The sequence below is a fragment of the Protomyctophum parallelum genome (genome assembly GCF_964188405.1).
Source record: "Protomyctophum parallelum genome assembly, chromosome: 11".
Lineage (NCBI taxonomy): Eukaryota > Metazoa > Chordata > Actinopteri > Myctophiformes > Myctophidae > Protomyctophum > Protomyctophum parallelum.
The window spans coordinates 13,946,586-13,969,058 of record NC_139707.1 but is presented as its reverse complement, the minus strand read 5'-3'; the positions used below and the strand labels follow the sequence as shown (position 1 = coordinate 13,969,058).

General features: G+C 42.2%; 1 protein-coding gene across 1 annotated transcript in view; it reads left to right on the top strand.

Moving 5' to 3' along the window:
- The window catches only part of LOC310867219 (collagen alpha-3(VI) chain-like), a 98,046-nt gene extending 84,063 nt beyond the window's left edge, over positions 1-13,983 (top strand). The window contains exons 24-45 of the mRNA XM_083777107.1: positions 368-430; positions 715-777; positions 1,271-1,333; positions 1,777-1,839; positions 2,441-2,491; positions 2,852-2,887; positions 3,013-3,075; positions 3,693-3,755; positions 4,165-4,197; positions 4,324-4,360; positions 4,512-4,523; positions 4,860-5,353; positions 6,156-6,258; positions 6,687-7,388; positions 7,568-7,670; positions 7,749-7,804; positions 7,893-8,159; positions 8,730-8,804; positions 10,210-10,398; positions 11,026-11,088; positions 12,035-12,226; positions 13,165-13,983. Of these exons, the coding sequence (XP_083633233.1) occupies positions 368-430; positions 715-777; positions 1,271-1,333; positions 1,777-1,839; positions 2,441-2,491; positions 2,852-2,887; positions 3,013-3,075; positions 3,693-3,755; positions 4,165-4,197; positions 4,324-4,360; positions 4,512-4,523; positions 4,860-5,353; positions 6,156-6,258; positions 6,687-7,388; positions 7,568-7,670; positions 7,749-7,804; positions 7,893-8,159; positions 8,730-8,804; positions 10,210-10,398; positions 11,026-11,088; positions 12,035-12,226; positions 13,165-13,205 (2,832 nt within the window). The 3' untranslated portion in view covers positions 13,206-13,983. The remainder of the gene's footprint in view (positions 1-367; positions 431-714; positions 778-1,270; positions 1,334-1,776; positions 1,840-2,440; positions 2,492-2,851; positions 2,888-3,012; positions 3,076-3,692; positions 3,756-4,164; positions 4,198-4,323; positions 4,361-4,511; positions 4,524-4,859; positions 5,354-6,155; positions 6,259-6,686; positions 7,389-7,567; positions 7,671-7,748; positions 7,805-7,892; positions 8,160-8,729; positions 8,805-10,209; positions 10,399-11,025; positions 11,089-12,034; positions 12,227-13,164) is intronic.
- Positions 13,984-22,473: the final 8,490 nt, after the last annotated feature.

Below are 22,473 nucleotides of genomic sequence, written 5' to 3'. Positions count from 1 at the left end.
TTGATAATGTTACAATTCAACAAGTTAGTTTGTTTAGTTAAGGACATGAACCCTGGCGTCCGTATTTGGGCATCTTTCAAATATTTAAAGAAAATATCTTAAATATCGTAAACAGCCGTTCTACAAGTTCACAATGTGTCACAATGCTGAGCTTGTACATCAGCTATATGAAGCTAGTTTTTTTTTTTTTTTTTTACGATGAAGTATAGACTGAGCTTAAGTGGTCAATAAAATGCCCCTCATTTGTAAAACAAAGGGAGGGGGTCATGTTTTTGTTTTACAAATGGCATCTTTCCCATAATGCTTATGTTTATTGCCATGTTAAACTCCATTAAGACTGAAGCTTTGGCATTCTACCTTGTTTTAGGGAGCTCTGGGAAAACCTGGAATTGACGGTGTGCAGGGAGAGCCTGGTATTGGAGGATCCAGGGTGAGTGCATCTTTTATCATCATCTATCCTTTATACAGAGTTTGACAGACGGCTCATTGCAGCGCGTGTCCTCCATTGCCAAATACAAATCACAGTCCTCTGTCATATAGGCCTCTTTTGTAATTGCTTATATTGGCTGCTTTAGTTGCATGCATGACTAAATGTTTTGACTGGACTGAATTACGCAGAATATATATTTTGGCATACTTTTTGGAAGTACATTTTTAGCCTTCCTCTATTTGACAAGATGTGTTGAGTCAAGATGTCTGGTTCTAATTCTTCAGGGCCCTCCTGGACCAATCGGTACACCTGGAACCAGAGGAGAGGACGGGAACCCTGGACCAAGAGTGAGTGCACCTGTCAGGAGTCAGGACCATTTATTCTGTGACTCCCTTCCGCCCACAGGTCATAAGATAATAAAACAAATGTATACTGCTTTGAAAGCTTGGGAAGTTCTGTAATGCCATGTTGGCCCAGCCTTTTTGTGCTATGCCAACGTTCTACAGAGGTTGGCCTTGAGAATATTGGCCTCGTGCCTAAGAACATTCCTCTGTATCATAGAGTATATCTCAGTTTGAATTAACTTAATTCAACCGTCATGTTTTGATTGCGATGTGTCCACACGAACATCATACAGTCAGAAGAAAACAGCAATATGTCTGGAAGGAAGTAGGCCTATGTGATACACGTTAAGGTACACGCTAAAATGCAGTCAAAAATATCTTCTGTTGGTGGCAAATATATGGAAGACACTTATCTCTGAGGTTTCACAACATTACGTCCTGACTACATCACAAACCATCACTAAGACATTTTCTAAAATCAGATTGTGTTTTCCAGGGTCCTGGAGGACTGCAAGGTCCTAATGGAGATAAGGGCAGAAGAGGGAGTCTCGGTCGCAAGGTACAGTACCATAATACAGAAAATATGATTGACATGGTTGTAAAAAAAATAAAACGAGAGAGAGAGAAAAGGAGGGAAAAAAATACTGTTTCAGTTAGAAACACAATCGTCTCATATGCCTTGAACTCTCACATTACTGGACACACACCCACAGTGTGAGCAAACATGAAAGAACCCTTAAAAAAAACAACCATGCTGCTTCTCACAGCCACTTCAAATTAAGGCATGTGAGCTCAATTAAGCCTGTAGAAATTCACTCAATATCCTGTAGAAATATATACTGTATATAAATGTATTATATTACCAAAACCTCTCTGTGAATCACGTTTAACCCTGACTGCTCTCTTTGTAATTGTGTAAACGGCTCACTTTGTCTGTGTATTTCTGTCTTTTATGGGCACTGTCTGTCTTGGTCTCTAAATGATTCCCCCTTATCTTTGCAGGGAGAGCCTGGTGACCCAGGAGTCAAAGGTGTTGTGGGACCCCTCGGCCCCCGTGGGGAGTCGGTAAGAACACATTCTCATCCCCTCTGTGCACCACGGCAGTAAAATCGCAGCCTTTTCCTTCTCCCCGCATAAATAAGTTGCATAAGGACATATGCAAATAATCATGTTGTCTTTGAAACAGCCGTTCATTCCTGCTCCATACTATTAAATAGATGAATTTATAGGGTCATTGTAGTCATTTTTGGGCATTGTAAAAGAGAATGCTCTTGGCAGTAGAACTTAGGATCAACTCCAGACGCTAGCCTGTGCGTCATGGATGGTTTTAAGTAGGATTTATGTCTCTGTGTCTTAGCTGGCCCCAAGAACGTATCTATGGTGTGTTTTTAATCAGGAAGATGGTATTTTCCCTGTGGATTTCCCTGCGTCAAACTTACTGCCTATAAGCGGTTGCTTCTGTTGCACTGCAGAGTACCAAAATACACGTGACATTTGACTGTATTTGCGGTTAGTTGATCTTTTATGTACATTCTGTCATCTACATGGTTTGACAGCTGATACTAGGATCACCATAATATGGTGAACCGTAAATAGTTTATACGGTTAAACAAAATTTAGTTCTTGCTAGATAAATGTATTAATGTGTTGGAATGTTTTCTTGTAGGGTGAAGACGGCAGAGATGGGTTTGGCACTGCTGGACCTAACGGCAGGAGGGTCAGTGAAATATGACCTTGTCACATCCATACAAACCCCAAATCAAGTTAAAGGAGTTTAATGTTCCACACACGTAACAGATTAAGTGAGAGATCAGACAGGAAGACACAGAACTGCTCTTCTCCACTCTGCATGCCCTTCACCTCCAGTGATTTAATTCCACATGTGTTGCATTATGACTCTCTGGGGGCTTATAGATCACCTATGTTATTTTTTAATTGTTGAAAGTATAAAATAGGTGGTTAACCTCTGCTACAGAGTCAAGTACAGTATTTCAAGGAATTTGCATTGGCAACTGGCAACCCCACTCAATCATGATTAAACCAATGACGATACACTAATTACGTGTTTGTGTCACAGGGTGATGAAGGCTTCCCAGGGTTCCCAGGACCTAAGGTAACATTGTCAGAACTGTTGAGCCATGAATACAATGGTTTCACGATACAGAGCACTCAGGTTTCAATGTAATGTTCACACCACTTCATTCTCCTATTCTGTGCTCGGTCTTTGTCACTGATCAGGGAGCAGGAGGTGACTCCGGTACGGGTGGCGGCCCTGGACCCAGAGGAAACCGCGGACAGAGGGTGAGCGAGCGTTGAACCCCTGCTCAGATAAGCGGGTCTCTCCTATTTGCACTGTTGGATGATCAGGGTCAAATGAAAATGTTGCACACAGAAAACAAACATGCAGTAGAACCTGTGGCGAATCTCACAAACCACAGGCAGGACCAATCAGCGCCAATGTCTTAGTGAACACTGCCAGTAGGCCACAGTAGTACCTCCACTATTTATTTTCACATGTTTTATACTTTTTCAAACTACCGGTATTTAAAGATGGAGTGCCATAGTTTTGTACCTTTTCTGTTTTGTATGTGTCTATGGAGTAAACATTACTCTACTCTAATAGACCCCCGGGTGTGGTTATAATATTCAAATATGTCTTTTGTATTTTTTTGGTTTCTTCCTGAAAGCTGAAAGCCTTTGAGTCACAAGGCCCAATTGAAATACACCACTTTAGTGTACCTGATACATGTTACTATGGCAGTGTAGAAAGCTAAACGATTGCGTGCACTCACAGAAATAAGATCGTATTTCCCTGTCACTTTTAAAGGGAAATGAGTGATCCTTTGAAGTGAATAAACCAAAATAAACAATCATAAACCATAATCACATAACTTAATTATGTGGTTTATTCTTTCCAGGGCGTTTCAGGGCTTATCGGAACACCAGGGCAGAAGGGAGAGGTCGGATATGCTGGACCCTATGTGAGTAATTAAACATTCTTCCATTTGTTTACAAGCTGTGGAAAATCCATATAAATTAAACAAAAGCCTCCATAACAGTTAATAGAGTGGGGGTTGTACAACTTTTATCTGCAGGGCGCTGCACACTAAACTTCTCAGTTAATACAACTCTCAGTAGTATATACAAACGGAACCAAATGAACTGAATGGGTCCATTTGGTTTGGTTTGTACTCTCAGAGTTAAATTAGTACTAAGGATTTGGCCTCTGGTTAATTTGACCCTGTGATTTGGACTTGCCATATGTATTGTGTATTACAGTAAGTTCCATGGTTGTTTAAACAACTTCACACAAATAAAGTTGTCACATAGGAAGCGGAGGAAGTTTGTGTTCTGTCCAGCTGTTAATAAAACTGTTCTGTGTTCTCATAGGGGGAGAAGGGCCCTCGAGGACCTGGTGTTGTGGTATGTACTATATGTATTATACTGTATGTATGTATACTGTGCTATAAAATCACCAAAACCGATATATATATATAGTGTAGCATCGACTTGGTTCAAATATCTTATCCGTTGCCTGTTTTTCCCCAGCAATGTGACCTGGTCAAGAAAATCAGAGATAACTGTCGTGAGTATAATGACAAAATATGATAGCTATTTAATACTTTCATATACTATATACTAATATAATAAGATTGATGTACAATTGTACATTGTCCAGTGTGATAACTTGTATAACAGACTCCTCTAAATATTTTGTTCCCTCTTTTCTTCTCCAGCATGCTGCTATGGTGAGTAACGCCAGGGTCGTAAGCATCTAACTTTAAAGTGTTGTGCGACCAGTCCGACCACACATTTCTTAGTGTAAAAATCATATACCATACTGTATATACTGTGGTGTATAAACTCCACAGTTCCACAATTAGTAAATGAGAAGTACTGACCTGTCAACCATGTGTCAAACATTACAATTAATTTACACCAGCTGCTCTAATAGTCTAAACACCTATAAAATCATTAAAACTACCAATCATGAATGAGGATCCAGTAAAACATAGAGAATCATGTGTGCCATTACTCCATAATACAGCAATGTTTAATAACCAAGTGTTTCTTTGTGTGGTCAGGCCAACAGGAGTGTCCTTTGTACCCGACGGAGCTAGCCTTTGCCCTGGACGCATCTGACGGCGTGGGTCGCCCAGCGTTCAACGCCATGCGCGAAACAGTGCTGCGTCTGGTTGGGAACATAACCATCTCTGAGAGTAACTGTCCAAGAGGAGCGCGAGTGGCTCTGACCCTCTACAACAACGAGGTGACCACAGAGATCCGCTTTGCCGACGCGTTGAAGAGACGCGCCCTGGTACAGCGCATCGAGGGTCTGCAGACTCTGCAGACCCGCAAGCAGCGCAGCCTGGAAACCGCTATGAACTTTGTGGCTCAGAACACTTTCAAGAGGGTCCGTAGTGGTTTCCTCATGAGGAAGGTGGCCATCTTTTTTGTCAACGGACCAGTTAAGGACGCACAGCCTGTGAGTGCTGCAGCACTCCGGCTCTACGACTCTGGAATAGCATCTGTGTTCCTGGTCAACCGTGAAGACAGAGCCCTGACCAGAGCACTGCAGGTGAACACACACTCATAGTGGTGGCGTAGCGGTAAAGTACCTGTCCACCACCAGAGTCTAGGGGTTCGACGCCACCGTAGTGCATCAAGTTAGGTGTCTATTGTGTCTATTGTCTGGGGAAAGGCTAGCGACTCCTACGGGCCTGGATGGCACCTGTCAGTGTGTGGGGGGCCATTTAAACTTAAGGAATGTCATGTTCTTTTTATCAGATTGTCTGTTCGGTGACATAGTCTACAGACATGGGGCTGTATTTTGCGTGTCTTAAGTACCAGGTCTTATTCCCTAACTTGAGTAAACTAAAGACCTGGAGGCGTGATCAATGCCATTTGGCTATTCTGAGTGTCCAAAGAGCATTGACCACGCCTCCAGGTCTTTAGTTTACTCAAGTTAGGGAATAAGACCTGCTACTTAAGACATGCAAAATACAGCCCATGGACTCCTAATAGATAGGATGGGTTAAAATGCAGAGGGCAATTTTCACATATTATGTGCTAAGTGTACTGTGGAAAAGAATACCCATTGTCCCTTTCCTCGAATTCCCACCAATTGGGGCACCCCAGTACAGATTGAGAACAAAGCCCTCTGGGTGAATTCTGGGTATTGTAGGATATCAGACAGTAAAGCACCATTCAGAATGGACCCCACTTTTGCTTCTCAGCTGAGATTGCATTCAAACCTATTTAATCCATTGACACAGTAAAACATATGGCTCCAGTTACACAGGGTGGGAGTTACCGGTATGCAAATATTGTATATTTCATAATGTTGTTGACAAGTTGCATTCTTGTTCTCTTTGCATCAGATTAACAACACAGCCCTGGCTCAGGTGATTGTCTTGCCCAGTCCTGGAAGTGCTCAATACAACTCAGCCATCCAGAAGATTATGAACTGCCATGTGTGCCTTGGTAATACTATAGTATTATACACACTATATATGTACTAACAGGGAATACTACAGTAGGCCTATACATATTATATATGTACTAATAATGACACTGTATAATACAGTATATGTAAGTAATTCTACAGTATACATATTCTATATGTATTAATAATAGCCTCATAGTAATGCTGCCAAACCAAAGGATGTTGTTTGACCCTTTTATTAACAAGACATCTCAAGAGTATTACACACACTGCATCAGATGTCTATGACCCATGTTGCATGGAGCATACTGTCTGATGTCAATACTCCCATTGTTGCCTAATTGGAAGCACATTGCCTAGTCCTTACAACAGTGAAAGTCGCACTTTACTCTCCAAACAAATCCATTCAGTCAATAGAAATGATTCAGAACAAGACAAAACGTCTGAGCCAACTTCTCTTCCGCAGACACGTGCTCTCCTGACCAAGTGTGCGACTACATTCCGCCACTTTCCAGCCGAGACAGGAGGTCCTTCACCACCGATGTGGACATCGACATGGCCTTCGTCATGGACAGTTCAGAGTCCACTTACCCCACCGTCTTCACCGAGATGAAGCGATACGTGTCACACATCGTGGAGCAGCTGGAGGTGGCCTCGGACCCCACGTTGTCCGTTCACCACGCCAGAGTGGCAGTGGTCCAGCAGGCACCCTACGAGTTCCTCCTGAACAACAGCGGCTCTCCCATCCAGGTGGACATCGGCCTGACGGATCATCGCTCCTCCCAGGACATCATCAACTTCCTGCTGGAGAAGACGCCGCAGCTGGAGGGTGGCCGGGCGCTGGCGGCAGCCATCGAGCAGACGGTGGAGCATGTTTTCGAGAAGGCGCCATTGCAAAGAGACCGTAAGGTCCTGATGTTGTTCGTGACTGGCGGCGTGGCCGATGACGAGGAGCAGCTGGTACGCGTGGCCACCGAGGTCAAGTGCAAGGGCTACTTCCTAGTCATCCTGGGTGTGGGTGAGAAGCTGACCGCCAGGGACACTCGCGTGTTGTCACGCATGGCCAGCGAACCATCCGACGTCTTCTTCAAGAGACTGGAGAGCATCTCGTACTTCTACGACAAACACATCCAGAACTTTGGTCGACTACTGCCAAAGTATATTAGCAGTGAGTGCAAGATATTAATAATAATAATAGCAACAACAACAATGCATTTTATTTACCAATTACTACATAATCAATTCCATGCTGGACAAATTATCCTGTCTACCCTGGAGCATAATGCCATTACAGCTGCAGGTCTCTGTCAGTAAGAACTGTTGTCCTGTCCTACTTGTGTTTTTCAGTTGAGAATGCATTCTACATGTCCCCTGAAGTCTCCAAAAACTGCAAGTGGTTCCAGAATGATCAGCCATTGAAAAACCCCTTTAAATCCTCACCCCCTGAGGGGTAAGTGCTTTGAACATCTTAATTGAATCAGTCCTGCTCACTATGTTTTTATTCACTAACTCTTGTAAATCTTCATAGGAAAGATCACAAACACCATGAAGACCACCAGGCAGTCCACCAAAGAAAGCACAAAGGTAAAGTTGGCAATATACTTATCAGACTGAACGCTGCTGTTCTATAGAAACTGTGTATTAAATACCGATTTATTTTTGCCCCATTCAGAGTCCCAATCGGACGAGCTCCACGTCATTAATGTCACCTCTAGCGGCCTGAAGCTGCGCTGGTCTAGTCCAGATCCTAAGATCATGGCTTACTTTGAGGTGATAGTGACACGCCTGCGTGACCACGCCCTGGTTCTGAGGACCAACGTAACAGGGACAGAGCTGTCGTTGGACAACTTGGAGAGCAGCCAGACGTACCATGCCGTGGTCTCGGCGCACACCGTCCAGGGTCTCGTTGTCTCCACGCACAAGGGTGTCATCACCACTAGTAAGACTCTCAACATGATTAAACACTAAAGGAGTGCTTCCAGGGAGTAAAGATTACAACCTCACGACTGAAACCTCACGACTGTAAGCCCTCCAGCCCAACTGGAGGGCTGTGTTTATGTCACACACGTCAGCCCTTAATGCCAGTAGTGGAAGAAGTAAAAGTATCAATTCCATACAAAAATACTGAGTTCCAAGTAAAAGACCTGTATAAAAAAAGGTCCTACTTGAAAATCTTGGAAGCGTTCGCGGCCCACCCATTAAGTGGTCGGATGGATTGGCCGTGCATTTTCAGAGCATGTTATTTCAATGAATCAATTTTGTTCTGGGCTGGCTTGGATCAATATGAAAACTCATGTTTCAAGGCCCCGGCCCACATGTTGAGAACCAGTCGTTTAGTGTTCTTGAGGTCGGGTAGCACCATACTGTGTCAAGAGACATTAAACTAGGAGTGTACAGTACGTGCTTCCAGCGATGGCCGATTTGCTGTGCTTGACCTGAATGTGACTGTAAAGAATTTGAATGCATATAGGTTTGGACTAATAACTCCATGCTTGCTTCACTCTGACAGAAGCAGCAAATCACAGCCCCCCCACCCAAGTTACACATGTGGCATCCACACCTCCCGTAGACAACCTGCAAACTGGTGAGTAACCGTGTGTGTGTGTGTGTGTGTGTGTGTGTGTGTGTGTGTGTGTGTGTGTGCGCGCACGTGGGAGAGAGAGCTAACAGACACTCACAATTCATCTTAAGTTCTGACCCAGCCCTTTGAAGATTTCTGCAAGGAAAATGACCTCTGACCAATTAGAGGAATCCTGACCCTGACAACAAAGAATCATGGGAAATGAAAAATGTGGGACAGAATATACAAGATATATATACTTTTTCACATCTGGCGTTGTCCTGTTCTGTTAATGATCTCCATAATATTGTGTTGTGCTAGTTTTCATTGGCAGCGTTTGCTACCCAATAAAAAATGACACATATATGGCTCAACGGCGCAGAAAAAAACAAATCACAGTATTTTAACTTTACTACAGCAAAAATGTGTTCTTAATCAACTCATTACGGCTCACCAACAAAATACTCTATTGTCTTTGAATGTAGATAAAAAAATCTCCTCTCAGCCCTGTTCTTTTTGCTGCAGAGGTATTTTGAAGAAGTTGGAACTGTCTCTTAGTGTTGTGTCAAGCCACTAACCTTACTGGCTGGAGTCATTATGGATTAAATATATCTCTACTGCAGTGGAAAATATATCCACCGCTGCAGATTTATAGTTGACGTGTCGGCCCCTCCTGCATGGCAGAAACACAAGGTGCAGCATTACTGAGGCATGACATCACCACAGAGAGGTTTGAAACAGGACCTGTCATTCAGTAGTAGTTTATAAGACAAGCCCTATATTGTTCCAAGAAAAGTACATCAGTACCAACGCTAGAAGGTTCACGGGTATTGAAGAACCAATGTGTGTGCCTGTGGTTTTGCTCCTGTAAGGCCAGCTGGCCTTTCTGAGGTTGTCTGGACTGGACTGGACAGAATGTGTGACCACACAACCTTGACGTATCTGAGATCTCTAAAATAAACTAACGTTCATTAACTGTAGTGATACTGTCTGTAACTAATGTTTTATTAACAGACACCTTACAGACATTACAGGTCCTAGGACAATTAGTTAACTAACACACATTAACTGTGGTGAGAACTAATTTATATTCACTTATATTAATCTCTACTCTTTCTTCCCACTGGCACTGACCACCTCAGTCATTTTAATACACCTCACAATGCTAATAGAAATAGATTAAACCCTCTGTAGAATGTCATTGTGACATATTGAATGCTATTTTATTTCCTATAGCAGTGAACTGTATAGCTGCTAGCACTTGTAATCTTCTAATATAATTAAACCACTGCAGGCGACTGCTCACAGTAACAACACTTAATTCTTCACAAACATAATCTTCACTCTGTCTCTGTCTGTTGTCCATCACTGTCCTCCATCTTGTTTTTTTGTTTGTTCGTGTCATTTTTGTTGTTGTTGCATGTTATAGTTAACGAGCTTGCAGACTCATCATGCTCACTTGACTATGACCCTGGAATGCCGTGCAAAGACTATCAGGCTAGGTGGTTCTTTGACAAAAAGAACGGAATCTGTACCCAGTTCTGGTACGGGGGGTGTGGAGGGAATGACAATAGGTTCGAGACCGAGGCGGTGTGCCTGAGACACTGCATGAGGACAGGTAAGGCTGGCTGTCTAAGGAACTGCCTGGTGTGAGGTAAAGAATGATGGTAAATGCTCATCACAATGTAAAACATTAGTATTTGATTACTAAATGTTTGTCAATCCATGCATTTTCAACATGGCTTACCTATTTTTAGCATGATCAATTCAAAGCGGAATACAAATCACGTTGCTCAGAGTAATTATTATTGACAGGAAAAAAACAAATATCTGATGATCATTTACAAATTCTGCTACTTACATAGGGCATTCATTCATTCATTCATTCATGGGGGGAGGGGGTCATCTCTGGAAATTATGATCTTTGTGCCAACATTAAACATTTAAATGAGTTACAGGCCATGGACATAGACCACACATTAGACTGTAGGCTACTGAGGTACAGGTGCAGGTGACACATGACCACATTCCTTTGTTATTCTCTTGAAAATGTGACCGACTACATATTATGTCGCCACCTCTGTGTCGAGTACAACAATGTGAGCTTCTGCCACAGAGATATGTGGGTGTAGAATTCTCTCAAATGTAATAATAGATAGTAGATACTGTACTGTGATTCCTAACCAGCTCTGAAGGGGTATTTCTTTAGAGTTGAACACAAATTAGTGTTTTAATGTTTCCACAGTAACTGTGGAGCCTCAGCAGAAATCACAGCAGATGGAACAGGTTGAGATCCTTCCAACACCTGGTGAGTCCTGCTCCACCCTACACGCGCCTCTGGGTCTTTTGTGGTCCCATAAGCCTGATTCTGTTACGTTTCCTTCCTCTCCAAATACCTCTGCTGAACATATGACCCGCTTTGATCTGCACGCATGCATGCATGCATATGTAATGCAAATGTCTAGCCAACATTAAGGAGAATGCATTTCCTCTCCCAGTCTCCTTTTCCAACAAGCGACTCAATGTGATTTGAATCGGACCCTCCTGCCGAGATCTATGGAATTTCTTTCCACTACACTGGGCATACTAGTGTTTGTTGACTAATTCAATTTTACTCAAATTATTTCCTTTCACAATTAAAATAATTAAATAAACAAGACTGGTTATGTTTGATGGTGGCCATGCTATGCTATCCAACTGTTCCACAACGATCCAAGGAACAAATGAAACTCTAGCCATGGAAAAAAAACTCTAACTTCTACTTTAGTAATTCTGATGAGCTGGCCAAGTCACAACCATAGAGGACATGAATGGAAGCCTTGTTTCACTGCTTCTTTGGTTTTCTGGCAGCACATTGTTTTTCTTCGTGAGAACGGCAAACTCTATTCTTCTGTGGATTGTCAATCTCACAGTAAATCAGCAGTCAGAGGTTTAAACAATGTGTAAGTTAAAATAAAACTTGCTGTCGGCCAATAGGCGAATCTGTGGTCATCAAAAACATCCAGTGTGACCTCTCTGTTAACTAGCCATCATGCTAAGTACATCTACTATTGCACTATCCAATGCTGCTAATATTCAAACTTTAATTGATTCCATTTTTGGAAGACATAAACATGAAATTCAACACAAAATGAAGATATGGGCCAAATGTGAATGATAGAAAGGGAAGGGGGGGGGGGGGTGTTTACAGTTTACAGTATGTCAAATGACTGCCTGCCATTAATTGTGCTCTTATATTGTTCTGTGTCTTCCAGCAGACTCTACAGTTACAGTAGTGAACCTCTGCCAGCTTCCTAAAGACGAGGGCGAGTGTGCCAAGTTCGTGCTCAAGTGGCATTACGATGCCCTCAGCAAGAGTTGCACGCGCTTCTGGTATGGAGGCTGTGGAGGAAACCTGAACCGCTTCAGCACATTTGACGAGTGTGAGAAGGCCTGTGGAAAACCAGGTATGAACCCAGTTTGGTTTATCAAGTATAAGATAGCCGGAAATTAGACGGCACCCGGGAGCAGTATGGGTTGGCGCCCCAGCCTGTGTCTTCCGTGAGGAAGAAGCCCAACAAACCCACGGTGAGGCCTTTAGGAGGGCCATTCAAGCCTCAAGCGAAGCCTGCTGCACCACCAAGGGCAAGGTGGAGCCTGCAGAACCGTTGTGGCTCGAGAATCCACCACTCCTGAATAAAGTGCCTGGTGCTGGGAGTCTGGTGCAACGCACAGGGCCTGACCTGGTGAGAGCAGGAGTGGACCTGGTGAAACGTAGGAGGGGCCCGGACAGGTGTCAACCCACAGAGCCTAGTCCTTCCATGTGCCAGAATGGTACCTCCCAGTCCCGGCAGAGTAGTTCAGGAGGAACGGATTGTGTGGCCTGGTTTTTCCCTAATGGGACTTATCGAGGGTAAGTCGGGACTTGATCACCCCGGCTGGGTCACCTGAATGAGGGGTATGATGTTGCGAGACCCGAAACCCAGATGAGCTTGGGATACATCACTGAGGATACGTCCCAGGTGCATCCATTTATGTATGTATTTTGTTATATATGAGACTTGATAACGCTCATAACGGAGCATAACGGTTTTTAAGGTCAACCACACCAATGCAACTCATTGCAACTCAATGAGTTGTCCTTTGATGTGGTTTGGGCTTAACATACAACACAAAGGTTATAAAACTTTCTCATCTGTAATCAACTGTACAACAGATAAAAGTTATTCAAATCACAAAAGGAGGGATCAAAATACTAAATATTGAATATTGAACTAAAATTAAATAGTACTAATATATTGAATTCAATCAACACCCCACACCAGTTAAAACTATGAAAATAATTCAGACATCATGTGAATACTAGCTCAAAAACTAATGCTGTTTTAATTTGCCTTCCATACAGAACCTGTCGGACAAGAAATTATCGCTGCAATAAGAACATAGGAGGACATTAACAAGGTGGCCGACGTATTCCTCTTTTCAGGGGATTGTGAAGAAGATCAACAGGCCATAGAGATTCAATGCCAAAACAAAAGTGGATGCACTGGATTCCACCAAACTTCTTGAAGTAGTCTTTTTTTCCTCACAAACAGAAAGAAAAGCAACACAATTTGCTGCATGATTTGTTTAAACCTACTGGTGCTACATAGTTTTTGTTGTTTTGCTCAGATGGAGGTGTGGAGTACATCCAGTTTTGTAAAGTAAACAATGATTTTTCGAACGACTACAGCCTCATCTTTGTTAAATGCAGTTTTATTTTAAATTCAAGAAACACCTATGCTATATATGAATATCTTGGACAGAGATTATCTATAAATCGTTATTTGCAGGAATGTCAATATGAAACGCAGTAACCTTTTTACAATCCACACTCACACGACAGCGACCCTTGATTTGATACTGATTTCAAATCAGTTTGTTCACCATGGAATCTCCCCCTCGCGATGTTAAAGACTCCTAAAGTCACCAAGTCAACGGCCACGTTTAATGTGTGTTTTAAAGACAGTGACCAATTGCTTCAGAGGCGGAAAGAGAATTCATATAACACAAATGCACTTCTGGAACCGCTGCCTCAAACACATGCACATGTTCCAGTTATTGAGAAAGGGAATGTACTTGTCAAGCTGTTTTTTGTTATTTTTTTTGTTTAGTTTTTGTTTTACTTAAAGTTGTGTTTCATCTGGGAAGGGGGGAAATAAAATGAATTAGACTTTCTAATAAACTCGAGCAATGGATTCTTTTTTCCATGGTTCTTTGAATCACAGAATGGCGTCCCTTTGAAGACGGAACATACTGTACATTATGGAAGACGAAATAAAAATAAAAATTTATTGCAGAGGGATGACCGGAAATGATCCCTCCCAGAGAATATCTGATAGACTGACTGACTAAATGTACAGCACAACTGTGTGTGTGTGTGTGTGTGTGTGTGTGTGTGTGTGTGTGTGTGTGTGTGTGTGTGTGTGTGTGTGTGTGTGTGTGTGTGTGTGTGTGTGTGTGCATGCGTGCATACGTGCGTGCATGCGTGCGTGCGTGCACGCGTTTACATACAGTACTATTACTGTATTTAACGATACTGTGTGTAATGTTTGCACATGGGTAGAGGGTATGACGGTCCTGTTATCTGACTCAGCATCGTGTGCGACTTGACCATCATGCTGCGCAGCACCCATGCATTGTGTAACAATTTGACAGCTCGTTTTAGTACACACTACACAGTATTAAACACAATATGACAACAATAGAGCAAAAGCTTGAATTACATTTGTACACACAGCATACAACACAAGCTGCAAAAGGTTCCTATCAAGAGAGAGAGAGAGAGAGAGGAATAGGTCTACATAGACAGGTTTCGCCACCAAGCCAGTGGGCATAGACAGGCGGACCATCTCCCGGCTGAGACTGGGGACTTTATTGGTTCACCAACCTATGTGCCCACCTCCCCGCCCCCGACTCCACACAGCGCAGAACACTGACGTCACCACATTTGGAGTGACGCCCCTCTGCACTTTTATTGGTTAGTGAAAATACAAGGTTCACTCTGCTCGTATGCCAGTTCTCATGCATGTCTCGCCCCAAGCGTTTTTCTCCGATGTGGTCTCCAAGTCCAAGGCTAGTCATATACAGTCACAACACAGAAGCTTCAACATCAGCCACGACACATCTGTAGATCCACATCAGCATTCAATTCCACGGCGGGAAACAGTCACTGAACTTGTTTCATTGCAACCCAGTCATTGGGTCCCAATACGACAACAATAGTACAACAGCTTCATGTAAGTACATAGACAGCATAGAACACAAGCAGCAGCAGCAAAGACAAAAAAACAAGGTTCCAACTTCCTACCTTGAGCCGTCTTCTACCGTAGCCGTCTCCAGACATCTCTCGATCCACTGCTGAGAGCTCCCTGTGTCAATGGCACCAACCAAACTCATTCTCCCGCCGGCTGCCATCTTCTCACTCACCCTTAGCAGCCCCCCATACAGATGCTTGTTACATGGTAACATGTTCATCTTGGATGATCTTAAGTAATAAGTACTGCACGCAGAATTCTCGATGAGAAGAAAAACTGAGCTTCAAATTTCAGGGCATTGCCTCCTGTTCTGTCCGGCAAGGTGGCGAAGCTTTCCCTATGCAATGCCGCTGCCAAGATGTTAAACTCCTCGCTGGGGTCTGGGGTCATCAGCAAGACTCTTGTATACCTGTGTGCAAGAAAGAAAGAAAGAAAGAAAGAAAGATTGAAGACGTGACAAGCCACATATTGTAACCTGTCATGACTCTCTACCTTCAACAAGAGCCACAACACAACATACATGGGTCTGTATGTATTGGGGGATGCCTGGTCTATTTATTTTTCCCGACCAGCGCTGGTGCATGCTATGGTCTAGCACCGTGTCGTTGTGTATTGGCTGCATACGTGCAGTATAACTGCAGTTGCTCTTAGTCTCAACTCGATCAAGGTGTCAGACAGACTAATACATAACAATGTGAGTCATGTATTTTTACATTTTATGTCTTTATTACTGTCAATTGAATCATGTCATAATTACTGCCATGACAGACCGTAGAAGATAATGCCTGATTCAGAACTGAACTTGTTAGACATATTATGTACGTTTACTACGTTACAGAACGTATAGTATAGGCATGACTGTAATGGTCAACTCAAGTGACAAGGGTGTACATCATGCATTCAAGTGTATATCACCGATGTATGCACAAAATAAGCTTGAAGCACAAGCTTATTTAGCCGTTCATTTCAATATAATAGGCCTACATACATATCTGGTCTTTTTACTTCATGACCTGATGAAGATGTTACGTCAAAACGTTGTTTTTACCTGCACCCGGTTGAATAAAAGGCTTTAACTGTCAGAGTTTGCTTCAGTGCCTTCCTTCCTCCTCGCAGGGACAAATTTAGCCATCTGTCCAGTGGGGCCGTGGCCCAGTGGCCCTTTCTCAGGGGCCCTTTCTCAGGGGCCCTTTGGGGAATTGGACCTGCATTACTAGGTTTGACGCCCTGAAAAGGGCTCCTGGGGCCCTTCATTGGCTGTTGATTTTGTTAAATTTAGGTTAAAAATATGGTAAAAACAACGAAAATGTTGCACGGCGACAGACGCACACGCGCTATGGGGACCCTGAGAAAATTACCGGCCCTGGGCCCTCATGGGGATTAATCAGATATTTTTACATATTTTTAATTTTTAAAAGCCCATAGCCTATAGAGCGTCGCATTTTTCTCATAGACTTTTCAGAAAGTATTTATTTAAAGACGTTTATGCCGTGGACAAAGCCAATTCTTGTCGTGACAAATCATGACAATAAACACAATGTTTTTGTAGAAAAAAACACTTTTTTTGTTGTTTTTCTTCTTTGTAATTATTTGTTTGGTCCAAAATATTGTGTTTGTTGTCATGATTTGTCACGACTCGAGTTGACTTCGTACGACGCTTAAAAGGTCTTAATAAATACTTTTTGAAATGTCTATGGGAAAAATGCATTGGGATTCATTTCCTGGGCCTGGCGTCGTCATGAAAGGGGGTGGGACTGCGACGCTGTATAGAATAGGGCATAGCATAGCAGCAAAATCAGCCATTACGTTTTCCAATAGAGATTTACAAAAATATTTATATCAATTACTTTGAATCTAGAATCAAGCCATCCAGGATCCTGGTGAATCATGACCATAAAACCTTTGATGTTGTGAAATAATAAAAATCACACCTGTGTGAAGTGAGTGGTGGAACTATACTGTAATTGTTTAATTACTGTATACTGTACTGAACTCCTGTACTACTCGTACTGTACTACTTGTACTGTAATATGGACCAGATAGTCTACTGGAAATTCCATGAACCCAGAAATGGTGATTAATGTAGGCTTACCATACGTCCTCTTTTGCCCGGACAAGTCCTCTTTTGGGGGGCTGTCCGGGCAGTCCGGGGGGGTTTTATAAATTCCTTCAAATGTCCGGGGTTTTACACGTATCGCCTGTAGTGTATCGCTACGCTCACAGACCATTTAATTTCAAGGACCCCCATAACTCTGAGAGTAAAACCAAATGGACCCATAAGAGTCCCACTCATTTCAGCTCTATTTCATCAAAATGTTCAATCAGGCTAAAGCATGAAAAAGCTGTTGGTAGCTAGCTATACTAGCTATTAGCTAACTCACCTGCATGGATATTCCACTCAACTGGAAAGAAAATGCAGATTGTAATGAAAACTTCTCTTCTCTTTCAACGTCTTCTTTTAGCATGGCTATTCAACACCTGACAACAACACTGACAACTTGTTACTCGACTCAACTTCCATATGTCATGTGGTAAACTAAACTTACATAACCTATATGTTCTTGTGTTTTACTTACAAACATAACCGGAGCTTGTGTCAATTAAACTGCTGTCTCCCGCACGTGTGTGGGGAGGAATTGGAGCCGACTTGAAAGTTGAAGCCTGCTTACAATTCAGTATTTTAGCTGTGACGTGAGCGCCCCCTCCTGAGATACTTCCGGGTCCTACTTTTGTGTCGCTTTAGTGTCCCCATGGAGTTATACTGTGACGCTCCGTCGGACTAATCTGAGACGAAAACAACCACGAAAGTCTCATTTTACCGCTTTCCTCGCAACAACAAAGCTGCGCTGCTCTCCAAAATCTGGCTGTGACAGGCCGTCTGCCCCACATGGAATACTATCACCATTTTTATTTGATTGTGTCAACTAAATCCTCATTAATGCAAACTAGATTCAACATACTCAAGCCTGCACACATTGTAAATATCCCCCGAAATATTTTACCGAGCAAATGGACTGTTGCCACCTTCAATAATAATGATAATAATAGTCTTTATTGTCTCCACATCATATATTTTTGTTGTCATGGACACTTGTACAAAACATTAATAATTCCACTCGAGTTGGAAGCATTAAGACCCATTTTAACCCTCTATGGCTTCCTTTCTGAAAAATAACGTCAATTTAAAAAGATTCACGCGTTTAGATATTCTATTTACAATGGGATGCGGACGGGAGCTGGTGCCACTTGGACCCGGACGTAACGTAGCACTACAAAATGGAATTAAATACTGAATAGGCTATGAAACAGCGTCACACTATTGTCAATGGAACTGTAGTTCTGCTATTTCTATTATGTTAGATATCTGTAACAGTTTCAACAGGTCTATAGCCTACTCTGTGTTACGAAATAATAATAATAATAATAAAAATATATTTTAGCCTATTAATCGATATATATTAATTATAGAAAATATAATTAATACATTATATTTTTTAATAAAAAAGACAGTGAAACCTTACACCCATATTGAGCATGTTGCCAATACATATTTTAATGTATGAACCAATAAGATAAGCAACTCCGGGCCATCACTTCTCTAGGCCTATAGCTATACAGGTAATTGGTAATTTCTTTAGCTTGCATTGTATTTCAAGTTCAGCATAAACACGCTTACCTGATTAAATAACCTTTAGCTTGTGTGCTTATTCTGCTTACCTTGACTTAGTTCTAATGGATAACGTTGTGTGTGTGTGTGTGTGTGTGTGTGTGTGTGTGTGTGTGTGTGTGTGTGTGTGTGTGTGTGTGTGTGTGTGTGTGCGTGCGTGCGTGCGTGTGTGTGTGTGTGTGGGGAGTGAATGAATAAATTAATGAATGAATGAAAATTAATTAACCAATCAATCAATTGTGAATGAACACATCCACAAGGAATTTGTGCTACAGCTAGGGACTGAGGAGCAGTTTAAGTTTTAGATTCTAAAACGTAGAATGACTGGACCACCCTGCATGGTGTGGAGAAAGGACTTGGAGCACACAAATCTGTCATCCATATGAACCATGCAGGTCTGATGGAGCTGTATCTCTGCCTTTGAACTCTTTGTGCAATTAAACAATGGAAACCTCTGAACTGGCTCAGCATCATCTACATGTAAAAACAACTGTGTTATGTGCGTGTAACACTATTTATTTGTATTGGAATGCTATGGGCCAGGTGGGACTGCTGAGCCTTCAGGAAATGACTTCACACACTGTGTGTGTGTGTGTGTGTGTGTGTGTGTGTGTGTGTGTGTGTGTGTGTGTGTGTGTGTGTGTGTGTGTGGGTGTGTGTGTGTGTGTGTGTGTGTGTGACGTGTGTGTGTGTGTGTGTGTGTGTGTGTGTGTGTGTGTGTGTGTGTGTGTGTGTGTGTGTGTGTGTGTGTGTGTGTGTGTGTGTGTGTGTGTGTGTGTGTGTGTGTGTGTGTGCGTGCGTGCGTGCGTGCGTGCGTGCGTGCGTGCGTGTGTGTGTGGCATGAGAGTAGATGAAACCTCCAGGGTTAAGTCCCACGTACATCAGCACAGGAACTGTAATTAAATTGCTGCTCATTAGTGGTGCACGCAATTAAATTGTCTGTGTGACCTTATAGTCTCTCACTTAAAGGACAACTTTAGATTTTTTCAACCAAGGTTTATGTTAATTTAATTTCTTAAATTAAAGAAAGCAGCAAATAAAAAAACTAAAGATGTCCCCCCCCCTCCACACACACACACACACACACACACACACACACACACACACACACACACACACACACACACACACACACACACACACACACACACACACACACACACACACACATACACACACACACACACACACACACACACACACACACACAGGGAGGGGGAGCCGGAATTTGTACTTGGACAGAATAGGCTGCACAGCATTCAGCTCCACACAGATGTGTAAAGGATACTGACAGCTGTATACGACACGCCAATGAATGGAATTGCTTGTATTTGTGCTGCATGCAGCCACAAACACAAACGCCACTTGACAAATACAGTACATACATGTGGTGTCCAAACCTCACATCAGGTTGCAGTTGAACACGTACACGTTACCTCCTGGCAGGACGCTCTGTGTGTTTGTAAATCGGTCCCAGATCAGCCATTCCTGTCCTCATGTACAACCCATTCCACTGCAATGCAGTCTGTCTAAACTGATGTGTTTAGCACACATACTGCAAATAACCAACACATGTTGACTGTGCCATTGTCAGCTCTAGAAACACATTGCCTGAACATGGTACGATATTATATTGTATTATTATATTATAATTACATTATAGTTGTAGTGCATGCTTTGATAGTATATCACATTCGACGGATGGATTATTATTATTATTTTGTTTATTTACCACAGACAGTGCACATTAATCAACATACAGTAGCTAATGAGCAAATTTTCATCTGTTGTCTCTACTGTTATCAGTCATTTCAACAAGCACCACAGTACAGTACAACACAACACAACACACAATTAACAAGAGTTTTCACCATTTTGCCCGCTTTTACATTTTACACTCAGCAATGTGGGCTATCTCATTTTCAGTTGAATTTGTACATCGATTCTTCACCCTCTATTGAATTGGTTACAGGTTGCTGCTCTAGTCCTTGGCTCATCATACTGCAGAGAGCTCCAATTATATTAAAACAATTTAGTTTGCAAGCCAATTAATTACACAGCACTGGATACATTATCTCAATTTAAATATGTAGGAAGGTTGAGAAACATCTTAAATGGAATGTAAATGTAATGAATGGCATTTCGATAACCCTGTCTGTATTTTATCATTTTAATTTACAGTCAGGGATTAGCAACGGTTTGCATAGTTTAAAGATTTGAAAGACATTAATGATTTACAGTAACCATTTTTCTTTCTTCGACAGGCTTCTGCTGTCCCTTAATGAATCTGTTGGTCATGTTTTAACTTGAACCATATACTTTGACCAGAGCATAGCCCTGGGCTCTATTAGACTATTTAGTTCTGCTAGTATTCCCCTCTACACCAAAACATGTTGAAAACAGGACACAATAGAGAATTATGAATGTCACACCTTAACTGACCAAGAAATTACATTTTTAATTTGCACACAGACTATTAACACCAACATTTACATAATGCTATGAAAATAACAGCATCTCCTATGATCTGTGGCCCTGTGGTCATATCTGGTAGGAAGTTGCAAAGCATCTATTCCAACATACATTATCACTAATAACATGTTCCTTCAGACGAAGCCTGGGTATCGAGGCTACATGTTCCTCCCAAACAACAAGTTGTGTGCTGCGTAGCGATGCATTGTGAGATTATAAGGGCTTGTAAGTGTGAGCTTGCAAGGGTTTAGTAACCTGAAAAGCTACTTTCTACTGTGAGCATCACCGTATTATTTATGGGGTGGGTGGGACTAGTCACTGAGAGGTTGAGATAAGGAAAACTTGTACATAGCTAGCTACTGTATATTGGGCCATCTGTTCATCTGCACACATAATAAAAGTAAATGGAAATATTTTACTCAGTATAGAGTGCATACCTCCATCAACATTTCTCCAAGACAAATTTCTCCCAAGGGAGACAAATAAAGACAACCTTGAACCTTGAGTTAATTTAAGTCAAAAATTGATTGATGAATTTATTAACAATATGCAGAATGCGTACATTTCAAATGAAAGCACAACTCAATACAAAAACTGTTACTGTGCACGACACCATGATTAAGCATAATAAACACTTATCGTACCAGTGGCATTCCCCTCGATGGCTTCATACTATAGGTTCCAGACTTCTCAGCTCCAATCTTTGGTTAGTCTTCTTGTTCCTTGTTCTTTCCTCTCCAGTGTTCACCACTGCTGCTTTTTCTTTTGAACATTTCCTGTTTTCCTAGCCAATCAGTGATTGCCACCAGCTTCTGACTTCTGATCAGAAGCACCAATGATTGACACCAATTAGCTAGGCCAATTTGGTTTTGACAGCACAGCGACAATAAAACTGAACAGCTTTTCCTTTTACTGGCAGGAAGTGACAACAGTGCAGGTTCTATTATCTTAGGATATGTGAAGCTGGAGCACTCTGGTGAACGAGAACGAGAACACAGCCACTTGCACGACATTGTTATAACGGAAATATTCCAGTCTGTCTGAACAATGTTACCCACGCTGTATGATGAAAGGAGACACCAGGATACGAAGTCCAAGATCTGTCTCACCACCTTGCATGTTGCAGGTAAGCACTGGGTTCTTCATTATCTTCAATTTCCTGTCCAGTCATGACTCAGGGATGATCACCAGACCAGATGAAACATCTTGGGTTCAGTCTCACATGCACATGAACCTTCTTTCGTTCTTTCACACGCACGCATGCACGCACGCACACGCA